This window comes from Acartia tonsa, chromosome 5, assembly GCF_053477335.1.
Source record: "Acartia tonsa isolate MP-2025a chromosome 5, ASM5347733v1, whole genome shotgun sequence".
NCBI classification, from domain to species: domain Eukaryota; kingdom Metazoa; phylum Arthropoda; class Copepoda; order Calanoida; family Acartiidae; genus Acartia; species Acartia tonsa.
In genome coordinates, this window is record NC_137264.1 from 8,067,921 (window position 1) to 8,084,466 (window position 16,546).

The 16,546-nt window shown below is 32.6% G+C and overlaps 1 protein-coding gene and 1 long non-coding RNA gene across 3 annotated transcripts in view; one reads left to right on the plus strand and one right to left on the minus strand.

Moving 5' to 3' along the window:
* Window positions 1–16,546, minus strand: part of ais (DExD-box helicase 52) — a 138,965-nt gene that overhangs the window by 34,802 nt on the left and 87,617 nt on the right. Inside the window, exons 2-7 of one of the 2 annotated variants that reach the window (XM_080160099.1) lie at window positions 13,453–13,555; window positions 12,489–12,547; window positions 9,654–9,732; window positions 8,452–8,554; window positions 7,881–7,944; window positions 7,379–7,508 (exon numbers count right to left, since the gene is read on the minus strand). In XM_080160099.1, the coding sequence (XP_080016225.1) occupies window positions 7,379–7,508; window positions 7,881–7,944; window positions 8,452–8,554; window positions 9,654–9,732; window positions 12,489–12,547; window positions 13,453–13,537 (520 nt within the window). In that variant the 5' untranslated portion in view covers window positions 13,538–13,555. Of the gene's footprint in view, window positions 1–7,378; window positions 7,509–7,880; window positions 7,945–8,451; window positions 8,555–9,653; window positions 9,733–12,488; window positions 12,548–13,452; window positions 13,564–16,546 lie in introns of both variants that reach the window. The other variant, XM_080160100.1, reaches the window with a different exon arrangement.
* Window positions 10,001–11,557, plus strand: LOC145318672 (uncharacterized). The gene is made up of 6 exons (XR_013879445.1): window positions 10,001–10,277; window positions 10,366–10,451; window positions 10,540–10,597; window positions 10,680–10,739; window positions 10,877–10,940; window positions 11,451–11,557. It is a non-coding gene; the product is annotated as an uncharacterized LOC145318672 (long non-coding RNA).

Genomic DNA, 16,546 nt, shown 5'->3' on the forward strand with positions numbered 1-16,546 from the left:
AGAGAGAAGGAGAGAGAGAGAGAGAGAGAGAGAGAGAGAGAGAGAGAGAGATAGACACTGCGAATTTTAAAAGAAAAAAAGTTGACCCTAAAAATTTCACCTTAAAGAGATACTTTTCTAATAGTTTATAGTCCACTAAGTTGTAAGTAGTAAGAATTAAAATCCATTAAGTCCCTTCTAACAAGATATTGGCAACTTTTTGCACACATTTTCGCAAACGGCAATTATTTCCTTTATTTGAAGTTTTGGTTAATAACATATTCATAAAAGTTTTTTGTAATAATCATTTAAGATCCATTGTTGAGAAAAAATAACTGAAAAAATGTGTTTCCATGCAAAATAAGCTTAAAATTTAATGATTTTAAAAATTTGCGATTTATTGGTAAAAAAGAATATTTTTTGCTTTTTGATAGCCTGAATATGTTTAATTTTGTTTTTTATATAATCTATTCTTTGAAAAGACATGCATATTCTTTTAGATTTGAAAAAAATTGAAAAAATAAAAAATCCGAATTAATCAAAATTAATCTATAGCCTTTAAAACATACTTTTGATATTTTAAACCTATATAATCAATAAAATCAATGAAAAATAAAATAGTTTTATAAAACAAACTTTTGGAAAAGGTTTAAGATAACTTCATAAAATTAGCATTTAAGTAGGATATTTTTCTTGTCTATTTTAAAAATGCAATTTAAACATAGTTAACGAATATTTTATTAGCAAGAATAGTAATAAAATATTTCAATAACTACTTAAACCTTTTTGTGGCTATGTTATTTATTTAAACAGAAAATCTATTTTGTCAGAATTATAAAAATAATGAAGTATTTTCAATCAAGCTTGCAAAATAAACGTAATTTTATCAAACTTCCTCACAGTTTATAGAAGATAATGTTTTAAAATATTAATTATCAAAATAAAATCTTTAATTTACAATGTTTAAAACACCTAAAAGTAAATTCCAAGCAAAATTAGATTTATCTCTAGATTTAGAGTAGCTGCGCTACTTAAAAAAACATCTAGTATTAAAACCTATCAGCTGATCAAATTTCAATAGTCATAAATTGGTGGTTTACAGATATCTAAACATATATGTCATACAGATTTATTTTTAAGATGGAATGTAAAGCATATTATGCAAGATGCCATTAATTCAAATTTTAAACAAAATTTTCTTCATTAATTCATTAACAAAAAATAATGTTATAAATTTAAACTCACAAAGAGACTATTGTGTATTTTAATGATATGTTCTTTCTGCAATTTTAATCAAAACAAACTTTTTCGCTCATTCAAGTCAGGGATGATTTTAGCACCAAAAAAATAAAACAAATTGAAATACTTTTGATTTAATTTGATATTATCGTACAATATATTTTTTATATATATAATTTAAGAAATATATTCATAAAATATTTACCTGTCATAAAGACGACATATAAAAACAACATTCTTATAAGGAAATTAAAATCTAAATTCAAAATTTTCAAATTCATTTTATGCTTAAGAAGGGACGAGAAGGATTTGAATCTCAACATTAACTTGTTATTCTGCTTGTATATTTATCATATTTGTTTACAGTTTATTGGTAAAGTGTGGTAATACTTTATTTCGAGTCTATGCCATTGTGTAGAGAGGGAGAGAAGAAGAGAAATAGAGAGAGATAGAATGAAAGTGAGAGGAATAGAATGAAAGAGAGAGAGAGCGAATGAGAGAAAAAAAGAAAGTGAAAGAAAAAGATGAGGTAAGAAACACATAGAGAGATAGTATAGGAGAGAGATAGGGAGAGAGGGAGCGAGAGAGAAAGAGTGAGAGACAGAGAGAGATAGAAAGAGAGCGAGTAAAGGAGAAAGAAAGATAAGGAAAGAGAAAAAGAGATAAGGAGAGAGAGAGAGAGAGAGAGAGAGAGAGAGAGAGAGAGAAGGAGAGAGAGAGAAAAAGAGAGAAAGAGAGAGAGAGAGAAAAAGAGAGAGAGAGAGAGAAAAAGAGAGAGAGAGAGAAGGAGAGAGAGAGAGCAGATGAGAAAGAGAGAAAAAATAATACATAAAGTGAGAGAGAAAGAGAGAGAGAGAGTAAGAGAGATAAAGAAAAGAGAGAGAGAGAGAGAAAGAGACAGAGAGATAATGCGATGGAGAGAAAAAGAATATTAGAGAGAGAGAGAGAGAGAGAAAGAGATAATACTAGGGAGAGAAAGAGAATAAGGAAAACGTAACAAAAAGATCAAATAAAAGGGATCTAAAGGGATAAGACAATGGCTAATACATTGAAATACATTCCCAATGATGATAAACTTCTGAAGATTACAATTAGTGGTTGTAACTGTTGCATGCAGATAACTATCCTATTAATCTGATTTTTGAATAATGATGTCTATGACAACAAAGTACAATATCATAAGCGAGGAAACTTTATAAGTCCTAAAATTTAATTTAAGTATTTACGCAATTTTGGAACAAAAATAAGGACAATTTTGTTTACAAGTTCTAACACTCTACAAGGGTTAATGGTTGTCTGTCCTTACTTCTGATTTTAGAGCTGCACTTTTAGGAATGTCATACTTTTTAGTAGCGAAGCTACTCTATAATTCATTTTGTCCGTCAGTCCGTCCGTCTCTAACGCTATGGGGGAAATGGGATTTACTCAGCTCCTATAAAAGATAGAAAGCTGAATTTTTTTTGACAACATTCCCATCATTAAGGAGCACAATTAACTATCAAACATCAATGGCGGTCGGACGGCTTTTAGCAGGTTTTAGGCTATTTTTTTATTTTCCGCATTTTTCCTCATATCTTTGGTGTTTATGGTCCGATTTTCAAAATTTTTTCAGTTAGATATATCAAAAATAAATTTTCCGTCGTTTGGAGAACCAACAATGACGGCCAGACTGCCTTTTTGCGGGTTTTTGGCTATTTTTATATTTTTTACATTTTTCCCCATAACTTTGGTGTTTATGGTCCGATTTTCAAACTTTTTTCAGATAAAGATATCAAAATTAAATTTCCCATCATTTGAAGAAAACAACAATGACGGTCAGACTGCCTTTTTGCAGGTTTTTGGCTATTTTTATATTTTTTACATTTTCCCCCATATCTTTGGTGTTTATGGACTGATTTTCAAGATTTTTTTTCAGTTAAAGATATCAAAATTAAATTTCCGGTCATTTGAAGAAATCAACAATGACGGTCAGACTGCCTTTTTGCAGGTTTTTGGCTATTTTTTTGTATTTTTTACATTTTCCCCCATATCTTTAGTGTTTATTAATCGATTTTAAAAATTCTTTAAGTTAAAGATATCAAAATTAAATTTCCCGTCGTTTGAAGAAAACAACATTGACCGTCAGTCCAATCCACGAAATTTTGTGCTTCGCTACTTATGGATGTTGTCATCCTTGTTAGAAGCGAAGTCACTCTATAATTCACTTTGTTTGTCCGTCATTCCGTCCGTCCGTCAGTCCGTCAGTCCATAACGCTATAGGGGAAACATGATTTTCTTGGCTCCTATTCAAGATGGACAGCTAAAATTTTTAGTGAAGATTCCTATGACATATGCCCATCTATTCTATACATTGTTTTGTCCACTTGTCTATTACATTATACATATTTTCACCAAGTTTTATTAAGATTTGTTTATTAATTCGGGTGCCAGATCGATTTCTAGATTTTTAGTTTTTCTTGAATTTCTCTTTTCCTATTCATGATTAACTCAAGTTATACACAGAAAAATATCACTGAATTGACAAACAGACAAAGTGAGTTATGGGGCAGTTGTTGAGTTCTTTAAAAATTAAAAAATAAAAGTAAATCACGAAACCTTAAAAAATAATGTTTGCTTTGAAGCATGACCGACAGACAGACGGACAAAACAATGTATTAATTAGATGTGCATATGCTATTAAAATCTTCACTTAAAATTTTAGATGTCTATCATCAATAGCAGCAGAGAAAATTTTATTTCCCATGGCGTTAAGGAATGACGGACAGAAAAAGTTGACATTCTACAGATATACAATTTCAAGAGTTTATATTTACTTAAAGATAACACCATTTTTTTTTAAGCGAAGCTACTCTACAATTCCAAATGTCTGTCCGTCCGTCTGTCTGTCCATCCGACATGAAGTGATTTTCTCGGCTTTTCAAGATTTTGTTTGTGCTTGGCTACTTATTAATATTGTCATCCTTGTTACTAAGTAGATCCTGAACCTGGATATATTATTATATTACTTGTAATCACCAGATCGCTAAATATTTTTTTCTTATACGAAACTTCCAACCCAATGAAAAAAATAAGATATAGTTCATTAATTTATGTCAATAGTAGGTAGGTTAAATTAAGCAATATTTTTGTCCTATTAAAAAAAACACCCAGTAAACACATCTTAACCGATATGGTTCTACTTTACATTGTAGCTTCTCATAACTATTGGAAAGGTTTATAACAATTTTGGGGGAGGGAACATCACCCTCAGAAGAGAAATTGCCACTAGAATAAATGACTCCCCCCCCGATTTTTTTAAAATTATTCTATTAAAAACTTAATTTATAACAGGGGGTGATCGACTTCAATCCTCCATCCACCTCAAGTGCCCCCAGATGCATAGGGGCGTAGTCGCTAGTATTTTCTATTATCTAAGTAGTAAGGTTATTTGTCTGTAGCAAAGGATCTCGCTAACCGCTGAACCGATATGGTTCTTCTTTACAGTGATGCTTCTTATATGTCCAAGGAGTGTTTATAACCATTTTGGGGTGATTATCTACACCCTCCCAAGAGAAATAGTTTCTAGGAAAAATGATAACCCCCCGAAAAATTATATTTTTTACTTTGTCTGAAGTGACTAACTTTAAAATTACTGTTCTGTATGGATTGTACTTTACAGGGAAGCTTATAAATATCTTTGGGTAGTTTTAGGCTATTTTCCCTTCCTTCTACCAGAGGTTGGGGTTGAAGCAACTTGTAGTAGTAATTAGTAGTAATTATAATATCAACTTATTTATTTAAACCTTTTCAAGGATTTCTGTAGTTATGGATACAGTTTGATATAAATACGGGAATAAAATTTAAATGTTTCTCTCGCGCGCTGGCTAGTATACTATAATCTCAATCACCTTCTATGACATTACCTCATCCCTTTCCATGACCATGGAGGAAGGTATTGACTTATTTCTGAGGACTATATATTAGCAACCTAAATTGACGACAAAATTCCTCTGTCACAATAGACACGTATTCTATATCCATTTCTGTAGCAGATAGGCAGCATTGATAAGACAATGGAATACATTGATGTACAACGTATCTATGTATGCAGAAAGTCACAATAGTGTTTAAACCTACGAATGAGTGACTCTCAAACTTTGTGGATCTTAAGGGATAATTTAAGACATTAGGTCATAAATAGATATACCCCCCCCCCCTCCCCAATTACTAAACATATAATTTCCCTGTCGGTAGATTAAAATTTATTTGATTCAAAAGTTTGGACTGTAATAGTTTGGTTTTAATCAATCATAATTTATAACAGTACCTAAAGCTTCTGTGCCAACGAACAAGATAATTATTTAAAAGAACTTTTGGTACCAGTAAATTTTCAGCCGTATGTCTCCTCCCTTCCTAGCTGTCACTTTACAATGCCCCACATTTTGTTAAGCATTTATGGATGTTATCATCCTTGTTCATTAAATATTTTACATGAGTTGATTCTCAATATATTTTAATTCCCAGAACGTATGAGAAGATACTCTGTAAAGGAGAACCATAATGGTTCAGTGTTTAGCAAGATCCTTCGGTACAGACAGACAAACAGACAGACAAACATACAGACAAACAGATAGACAAAAAAACAGACAGACAAACATTTAGACAAACAAGACAGACAAACTTTATTATAAGGGGATTACACGTAAGGTCTTCTATTCTATCACAAAATATCTTTTCTTTCTCTCACTTTATAATTACACCCCTCTTTCTTTCTTGCTTTCTATCTCCTTTTCTCCCTCTTTCTCTTTTTATCTATCTAACACATTTCTCACTTTTTATCTATCTCACTCTCTATTTCTCTCTCTCCTCTCTCTATCTCACTCTTTCTTTCTCTCTCTCTCTCTCTCTTTCTCTCTCTCTCTCTCTCTCTCTCTCTCTCTCTCTCTCTCTTTCCTTCTCACTATTTATCTCTGCTTCTCACTCTCTCTTTCTTTCTTTCTCTAATTCTCTCTTGGTCTCTCTCTCCCTCTCTCTCTCTCTTTCTTCTTTTCTCTCTCTCTCGTATTCTCTCTCTCTTCTCTCTCTCTCTTTCTCTCTGTCTCTCTATCTCGCTTTCTCTCTCTCCTTCTCTCTGTCTCTCCTTCTTTCTTTCTCTCTCTCTCCTTCTCTCTGTCTCTCCTTCTTTCTTTCTCTCTCTCTCCTTCTCTCTGTCTCTCTCTCTCTGTCTTTCTTTATCCTTTTTTCTCTCTCTCTTTCTCTCTGTCTTTCTTTCTCCTTTTCTCTCTCTCTCTCTCTATCTATCTCTTTCTTTCCTTCTCCTTTTCTCTCTCTCTCTCTCCCTTTTTCTTTCCCCTTTTCTCTCTTACTCTTTCTTTCTCCTTTTCTCTCTCTCTCTCTTCTTCTCTCTGTCTCTCTGTCTCTCCTTCTCTCTGTCTTTCTTTCTCCTTTTCTCTCTCTCTCCCTCTTTCTCCTTTTCTCTCTCTCTCCCTCTTTCTCCTTTTCTCTCTCTATCTTTGTCTTTCTTTCTCCTTTTCTCTCTCCCTCTCTCTCATTCTTTCTTTCCCCTTTTCTCTCTCTGTCTTATCCAAAAAAAACTTTTCTTTCTCTCCCTTTATAATTATCTCCTTTTGTCTTTCTTTCTATCTCTTTTCCTCATTCTCTCTCTCTCAACGTTTAAGAAAGAAAAAAATTAATTATATTCATTTAAATCTAACTATCTATCTTATGATCAAAATAATTTGGTAGATTTTTATTTTGCTAAAATTGTCATTCGCGGATTTTTCGAAGGGTAGTCAACTTTGGCGCCATTTTTCGGCATGAAGGAGGTTAGCTACATACAAATGGACGCCAGATTCGGAATCTCCGACCCCAAATTGTATGGAAAAATGGTCTTTAATTTTTCATATAGGCCCTATGGGAGCTATAATATCAAAAACCGTTTTTTGTGACGTTGAGGGTGGTCCTTTTAAAAATATTTTTGAGAATAGTTAGATGATTTTTATTTTAATATTTATGGAAAATTGTCTGTTATACGATGCTTTACATCAATTTTAGTTTGGCTGAGAGCCGGTTCTTATCCAGCAGATTTTAATCGGTTTCGAAGCCATGATGGAAAAAACATTTCAATTGAGTTACTAAAATTATTGAGATACATAGCCATTGAATTAAAACTTATATTTACCTGTCGGGGCACGTGCTAGAACCTCGCGGTCCTGTAGCATCAAGGGAATGGTCTGCATTTGAATTGGAGTAGGGCGGGGGTAGGTGATGTTGTTGAACATTGTCTCACCAACACCATAGTTGTCAACCAACTAAAATCAACATTTAATGTCAGTGATGAATCAATGTATAAAAATATATACTTCTGTATTAGGTTCTTATTACCAAGGAGAAGAATTAAATTTAAGGGTTCCAGAACAAACGCAGGAGTGTTAAAAAATTTAATTAATTATGCATTTCTCTACAGGTTAGGTTAAGGTATAAATAATAATATACAAATAAGTGTCCATTCCGACGTTTGTCATTCCTGCGTTACTTTTAGTGTTAAAGTTTGGGGAGAGGGTAATTAGTTACATAACGTTAGGGACGTCCAAGCATATTTTGGAGAATTATAAAGGCTTGAATATTTTCTACTGGAGAAGCCTGTTCTTTTTAATGTAGTCTAGCAGTGCATCCTTGTTTACCTGCTTCCATTCAGAGATGGGAGAGGGTATGTCAGTTCCTTGTACAACTATCTTGTTCACATTTCTAAAAAACATTTTAACAAGGATGATATCAGCAATAAGCAGCGTAGCACAAGAAATTCATGGATCGAAATATGAATTAGCATATCCCCTTTGCAGTTATTTATATCACGATCTCATTCGCAGCAAAATCTGGCTTAAAATTGCAGTGTATACTAAAAAAATTTGTAACATCAAACCTCAAAATGGCCAAATAAGAACATTAGCAAAAAAGCAAACATGCTAAAGATCGTCAGAATCAAGCAGATTTTCAACTACTTTGTTTATGTGATTATGTTGATACAAGGATCTTAAGGGATAAGAAAATGGCCGATAAATTTATGTACATCCCCAATGATAAAACAACAAATTACTCCTTTTGTAGATTACAACTGGTGGTCGAAACGTTTGGACACTCATCTCAATGAATCAACCAATCAAAAATCAATAAAAGTTGTGAAGAAAACGAATGGGTAAACGTTTTTATAAAACTTTGGGGACTAGTGTAATAAACACAATGTCCCCTCCCTACCTGAAACGGTTAATTTTCTCCTGCATTAATTCTTTAACTTGCTCTTTTTCTGACTTTTGTTGTGACTTTTTCTTTTTCTTTACATTTATCTCCTTTATATTTCCTAAAAAGAACATTTTAATCATTGCCTCTATTTGTCCATTATGTACGTCCAACTGAAAGTCACAATAAGCAGGCTATTAAAAATGATGATGGCGAAGAAAGGATTAATTCAAAGCAAAAATTAAGGTAGCACTTTAAAGATCTAATGAAAGTACTTAATACTTGGTCTAACTATTATATGGGGGAGGTCCGCTAAGATCTCGTTAACAGCTAAAAGTTTATTAATGATCTGAAAAAGGTTTTAGGTTATATCAGGGGGAGTTGCTACCCATCCCATAACATATCTCTCACCCCTAAAAACTTTCCTTTATGATTATCCTAATACCTATATTATTATCCTTATACTAAAGTAACAGGATGTCTGTGTGTTTGTGTGTTTGTCTGTTTGTATGTTTGTACCGAAGGATCTCGCTAACCGCTGAACCGATCGGGTTCTCCTTAACAGGGTAGCTTCTCATAGGTCCCGGGAAGGTTTATAACTATTTTCTTGGGGGGTGGGACACCCCCAACCCCCCAAAAAAATTAAACCCCCCCCCCCAAAAAAAAAGAATTATTTTTTTATTTAAAATTTAAAAATTTTTTTTGGGGGGGGATAAATTCAACTCTCTCCTCCTCAAGTGCCCCTAGAGGCGTAGCCGCTAGTTCTAATATAAAGAAACAAGTTTTTTTTGGTCTGAAAAAGCAATTTATTTTTTGTCTGTCCAGTAAAATCAAACCATTTATAAATCATTATCAATAATACAAAGTAGAACGATGTATGTCTGTCTGTTTGTCTGTCTGTTTGTAGCGAAACCGCTGAACCGATCGGGTTCTCCATTACAGGGTAGCTTCTCATATCGAAAAGGTTTATAACTATTTTCTTGGGGGGTGGAACACCCCGAGCCCCCACAAAAAAAGAAAAATTTCCCCCCAAAAAAAGTTTTTTTTCCTTTTTATGACTAAAATTAAAATAGTGGGGTCAACTACCCCTCCCCCCCCCAAAAAAAAAATTTAAATTTTTATTTTAAATCTAAATACGAAAAATTGGTTTGATAAAACCTATTGGGGCAAAGCCCCTAGAGACTAGGGGCGAAGCCGCTAGTATGTCCAAAATATGGTACCTAATATGTTAATATCTCCTTCTGCATCATTATTTGTGTCCTCGTGTTTTCTTTTCCTAGCAAGCACTTCTTCTTTAACCTTAAGTAAAGAGTATTCCAATATGGCTTTGAAACCGATTAATATCCGCTGGATTAGAACCGGTTCTCATCACCACGGGGAGGCTAACAAAAATGGTTTTAATAATTTAATTCTTCATTTTAATATCCGCGGAAAGTTGTCTATAATACAATGCGACAAATAACAAATATCAACAGGATCATTAAGGGAGAGAAATAAACGGAAAAGAACGTGGGTTTCTTGCTACGCCTCCTATAATGTTACGTTGATACAAACACAATTTTTGTGCTGGCTAAGCCACAAACCTAAATGTTTCAATGTTAAGGAAAGAAAACGAGCACCCCTCCTGGTCAACTATTCATCTGTACCTGTAATCCTGCCTGTACCATGAAGATGTTATAGTAAAATTATTTTATATATTTTCTTTCTTTCTGTTTAAATTACAAAAAATATTAAGCAAAATTTTAAAACTTATCAAACCATTTCAGAAAGATAATTCAATTTTTAACTCCGTGTAGCCACCTCATGTTCCATAGCTGGCTCAAGACCAAGGAGGAAAATGAAAAGTAAGCTTTCTTATAAAAAAATTGTAATACAAAATTTCCTTAATTTTTAATTCAATTGAACAATTATCAAATTTTGTTATTAATTTAGAATGTGACTGCCATATGAAAGATTGTGTAGCTGCATTAAATTAATCTATCTTATTGCAAGAAGTGCTTGGTTGCATAAGAATCAAGGTAACTACCTATAGTACCTACCTAAAAGAACATTTATAAACTTTTTAATAATTTGTTACTGTGTCCTTAAAATGAAATCAATATTTAGACTACAAGCTGTGTACCTGAAAAGCTGGTCAAATAATTGTTAACTGTGTACCTATTAGGTAATAATCAAATAAAAATGTATTTTTTTATCATTAATTTTATATCCTTAAAATCTTAGCCTAAACATATTATTCAATTTAGATGTTTGTTGTGCTGTACCTGATATTTTTGTTGGCATAGCAGCCTTCTTACCCTTCTCTGGTAAATATTTAATAAAGAAAAATTCAAATTCAAATACCCAGAGATAGTTAAATTTTAATAAAATAAAAAAGAAAAAAAATATTTAATTTTTTTAAAATTCTGTTTTTTTAATAACTGCATGCTCTTTTCCTTTTTAGTCATTACGAGCGCAGTGTGTTTGAGTAAAATTACCAACCCAGGCAACTTAATATACCCCCAGAGGTAAAAATATTATTGTATATGCATTTTATGTTTTAAGCTCCAAGTTTATTCCATAGTGTAATACTTTACAAATTTATTTTATCATCTATTCTTTTAAAGGGGGGGGGGGCGAAAGTGACACTTTTTGAAACCAAAACTAAAAGTCAAAGGAACTCAACTAAAAAAAAGAGTTACAGGTCTGAGATTTTGCATGGCAGTTGCTTTATAGGGGTACAATATGGAACTGTGAAGAAACGGCGGCGCAACCGCCGAAAACCGGCGAGAAAAGGCAAAAAAAACTTCGGCGGGAAACGGCGGTTTTCGGCGGTTGCGCCGCCGTTTCTTCACAGTTCCATATTGTACCCCTATAAAGCAACTGCCATGCAAAATCTCAGACCTGTAACTCTTTTTATAGTTGAGTTCCTTTGTTGACTTTTAGTTTTGGTTTCAAAAAGTGTCACTTTCGCCCCCCCCCCTTTTTATATTTTAATTTTTATATTATCCTTTTACAAAACATAAATTCTTTTTTAGTTTTGTGAAAGCATAGCTGAGATGTTCTTCTTCTATTTCAAAGTTAAAATGCTGTCCACAGACTATGTTAACCATGCCTGTTCCTTGTCCATCTGAGCTGCCTGCTGAAGCAGGGCGGATGCAACCCTCCTACAAATTCCCAGGTTGCACAATTTTACAGCCGTAAGCATTCGAAAGAAGAGTAACACGTTTTTTATATCAATCAAAACAAGGATGACAACATCCATAAGTAGCGAAGCATAAACAATTAAATAAGAATTTAGATATTAGTTGACAAAAGCATGTATATTAGGAAAAAATCACGAAACCTTTTCAACATTTGTTTTTAATTTCTTAATATTTATTTATATTTCAGTACTATGACTAACAGACTGACGGTCAAAGTAAATTACATACTGGATGCTCAGAACAACGGGAAATTTAATTTTGATATTTTTAACTGCAAAAATTAAAAAAAAACGGACCATAAACACCAAAGATATGAAGAAAAATGTGAAAAATATAAAAATAGCCAAAAACCTGCAAAAAGGCAGTCTGACCGCCATTGATGTGTTCATGAAACGAAAGGAAATTTAATTTTGATATCTATAACTGAAAAACTTTGGAAATTGGGCCATAAACACCAAAGGTATGGAGAAAAATGTGAAAAATACATAATAGCCTAAAACCTGCTTAAAGGCAGTCTGACCGTCATAGTTGTTTTCTTGAAACGACAGGAAATTTAATTTTGATTCTATAACTAAAATAATTTTGGAAATCGGACCATAAACACCAAAGATATGGAGAAAAATGTGAAAAATACAAAAATAGCCTAAAACCTGCTAAAAAGCGGTCCTACCGCCATTGATGTTTTATAGTTAATTGTGCTCCTTGATAATGGAAATGTTGTCAAAAAATTTCAGCCTTTTATCTTTTATAGGAGCCGAGAAAATCACGTTTCCCCCAAACTAAGACGGACAGACGGACATTTCAAATTATAGAGTAGCTTCGCTACTAAAAATCAATCTGTCTAAATTAAACAAAAACTTTACTATTAACCTGATTTAAAGTTGGAAGTTCTACTCTATCTTTAACCGGTTCCGCTTCCTTCTTCTTCACTGAATAAAAATATTTATAAAATTTTGTTGTTTAGGAAAACAGAAATTTAAATATACACAAATTAACAAGAAATCCGTCAGAAATAAATTTAGACATGGAGAAGATATCCTCAAGATCTGTGTCAGTCTGTCTGTTTAGCTTCTACAGTTTAGCTTCTACAGGCCTCTAGGGCTAGTAAAGTTTTTAATTAGTCCGGCTGTTCTCTAAATTCTCTAAATACTGACAGGGATCTGAAGAGATAATACAATGATTTTTATTCCCAATGTTCTTAGCTAAATTAACCCCCTCTGTCAAGGACGTCCAAGGGGAGGGGGGTAAAGTGGTGAATACCCCCTCCCCTCAAATGAATTTGAGGTGCCGTAGGCACCCCGAAATTTTTTTCCATTTTACCCTCAACATTTAAAATTTACCCCTACCCAGTAGGTATTTACCACCCCCTTCAAAAAAAAATAAATAATCCCTAACAAAAAAATTAGCGCGCATTTTTCTTACTAAATATTTCATAATTAGGTAGGTACTTTTTACATTATTTAATTACCCCCAAAAAAATTTTACCCCGGGGGTAAATTTAGGAGGGGTATAAAAAAATTTCCCCTGCCATCAGATTTCAGGGGAGGTAATTACCCCCCCGAGGTAAAAATTTTGGGGGTTGGGGGGGTAAAAAAAATGCGGCGCGCTTCGCGCGCCATTTTACCCCCCCCCCCAAATAAAAAAGCTTGGACGCCCCTGCCCTCTGTATATTACATTTATTGGTTTGAACACTCAACTTAATAAACCAACCAATCACAATTGAATAAAAGTCGCCAGAGTTATGAAGCCAACGAATAAGAAAACGCTATTAAAAAAAATTGGGGGGCCAGTGTAATAAACAGCCCAATATCCCCTCCCTGCCTGAAATACTGACCTAAACCAAATCTTTCTGCGTCTGCTATGTTCTTCTTAGTATCAAAATGTACAACCGTCGTCAGCTTACGAAATATGGCGTTCATCTTTACAGTCTAAACTTATCTGAAATTCTAATAACATTTAACATATTATAGAGTATAGAAATTAAATAACAAAATTTCCATCTTACTGTTCGTAGACCACAATAACAAATTTGCAAAGAATTAGACAAATAACTATAACAAGTAACAACAATAATATTTCTTCATCAATAAGGCAATAGACAGTAAATTGATGTACTGTAAACCCAATATGATGATAAACAAAATTACCCCTTCTGTAGAATAAAAATATTTGTTATTAAGTTTAGAAACTGCTAGTTTACAAAAACCAATCAAGAGTTAAGTAAAGTAGACAATTTTTTGAGGCAACGAATTAGAGCACGTCTTCAACTTTGGGATCCGTTACAATTTAATGTCCAAAGTCCCCCCCTCTTGCAATAATAATCTTAACATTGTTTTCTATAGTATTTTCATAAAAAAATAACATAAAATTTATTTTCTAAATCTGGTTCTTTTTAAAATATAATATATTTTGTATCACATATAACATTTACAGGTAACATATAATTGACCAGAAAAGTAAAAAATACTAGTGGCTGCGCTCTACGGTTTTTTCCCAAATTGTGGGAGGAATAGGAGCAGTTCCCGTAGACGTTCAAGCTTTTTTTGAAGGGGAAAAATATGTGGGAAGGGATAAATTAATAAAATAAAGAGTACTAAACACATTGATTTATCCATGCCCCCCCCCCCCCTAAAGGGGAATGAAAATAAAATAAATCTTTTGCAGTATATAGATATACCCCTCATGAGTAGTTACCAAGTTAGGAAGGGGGGGGGGGGGGAAGGGTTGGAGGTAAACACCCAAACATCCGCATACCCCACCCTTTGGACGTATATGATTCCCATAACAATTTTTTCTTATATCCTATGGTTAAAGACAGAGTATTATGGGTCTTTTTAAATTATGGTATTTGCTGAAAAATTGCAAATACATATTGGTCTCTCGGAAACACACAGACAGACATCTGTTTTAGTATAACTAATCACTCTCTTCAATTCTTTGGTCTCTCTTTAGCATATAAAGGGTGTGCAAAAAATGCGGACATTTTTAAAATTGAAATTGCGCGGCTTGTGTTAATAGTAGAAAAATACTACACATACCGTTAGAACCACTAAGAAGTCTATTTTTAGGAAATATAAAAACGATTCCTGTGCTACGCATGGTTTAGGAGCTATGTGTAAAAATATCCTAACTGCCTTAAAACTTTACTTGCGAGTAAATTTTGGGACATTTTCCCATCTGGCTCCTAGATTATTTGTAGCACAGGAACCGTTCTTATATTTCCCAAAAATACAGTTCATATCGGTTCTAACGGTATGCGTAACATTTTTCTACTATTAACACAAGCCGCGCAATTTGAAATTAAAAAATGTAGGCATCTCTTTTTGCTAAATATCTTCTCTAATTTTCAATTATATTTTAAAATTTACTCGCAAGTCAAGTTTTACATCAGTTGGGACATTTTAACACGTAGCTCCGTAACTATACGTAGCAGAGGAATCGTTCTTATATTTCAATTTCAAAAATGTCCGCGTTATTTTTTGCACACCCTTAAAGTATATTTTATTTCATGAGAATTGCGAACGTCTAATTTTTGACGGTAAAAAGTTAAAAGGGTTAGGGAAAAAATTAAACCTACAAAAATTTTTTTAGATTCAAAAAGTACTATCAGTTTTATAGAGAAAAAAAGGAGCCCATGCATTTTGAACTAATCTACAGCCCTTCTTTCCTCAATTTTTTCCTAATAGATTTGAAAAACTAATATCACTTAAATTACTCATCAGTTATGGACTTAACAATTTTTGACTATTTCATAACAAACACAACAAGAATATTATTGGAATTTTTTAAAAATAGACACTATATTCCAGTATGGCTTTGAATCCGATAAACATCCGCTGGATTAGAACAGATTCTCAGCCGTAGTGAAAAATTATGAATGGCATTGTATTACAGATTATTTCCTACGAAAATTAAAATAAAGATCATAAAATTAATACCAGTTTTGTTAACACAGGACTCCGGCCTTTTGGGGCTCACAAAACTGATGTAAATTTTTATTTTAATATCCGCGGGAAACTGTCTATTATGCGATGCGATAAATAACTATTCAAGTCTTTTCTTGGACGGAAAAACATAACAAATGCTAATAAATACACATTTATATATAACAATTTATAAAATATCTAACATTAACAATAAGGTTTAGTGAAATGTACCTAAATATATATTTTCTTTAAAGTTTGGCATCATTTATAAGCTTAAAGGGTTAGTTCCATGAAAGAGATTTAAAATAATCTTTATATTGAATGAGAAACAACAACGAAGTTCTTATGTATGTTTAATGTTCTGTAATTTTTAAAATTTTGAATTAATCAGTCGTATTACAATCTTGGAAGTAAATAATGCATTAATATTTCTTTTCCAGTAGGGCTTCAAAACCGATTTATAACCCCTCAATTAGAACCGGTTTTAAGCCATACTGAAAAATCATGTATAGCATCGTATTGATGACATTTATTTATGAATATTAAGATTAAATAATAAGACTAATGTCAGTTTTGTTAACCAGGCCCATCGGGATTACCAAAACTGTTTTTAATCTCAAATTTTTTCTTTTTATTTTGCGCGGAAGCTGTCTATAATACGAAGCAATCAATAACTATTTTAAAATGTAACTCACATATACTTAGTTGTAACTTAGTTGTTGAATAAATGATTTAAAGAAAACTAAACTACAAGAACTTTTTTTTTATCTAATTCGTTTAGAACCTTTCCTGGAACCACCCTTATAAAGTTGTTTGCTATCTTAATGTTTTGAAAGGAGATTCGATGACAATATTTCCATAGAGAATTAATAATATTAGTATAATTAAAATTCTTTTTAACGATAAAATGACCAGATAGTCTTCTTAACAATTAGCATCTAAAATTATCAACATTCATTTGTATTTTTACTTGCTTTTACATTTATTTTATAGTCATTTAAC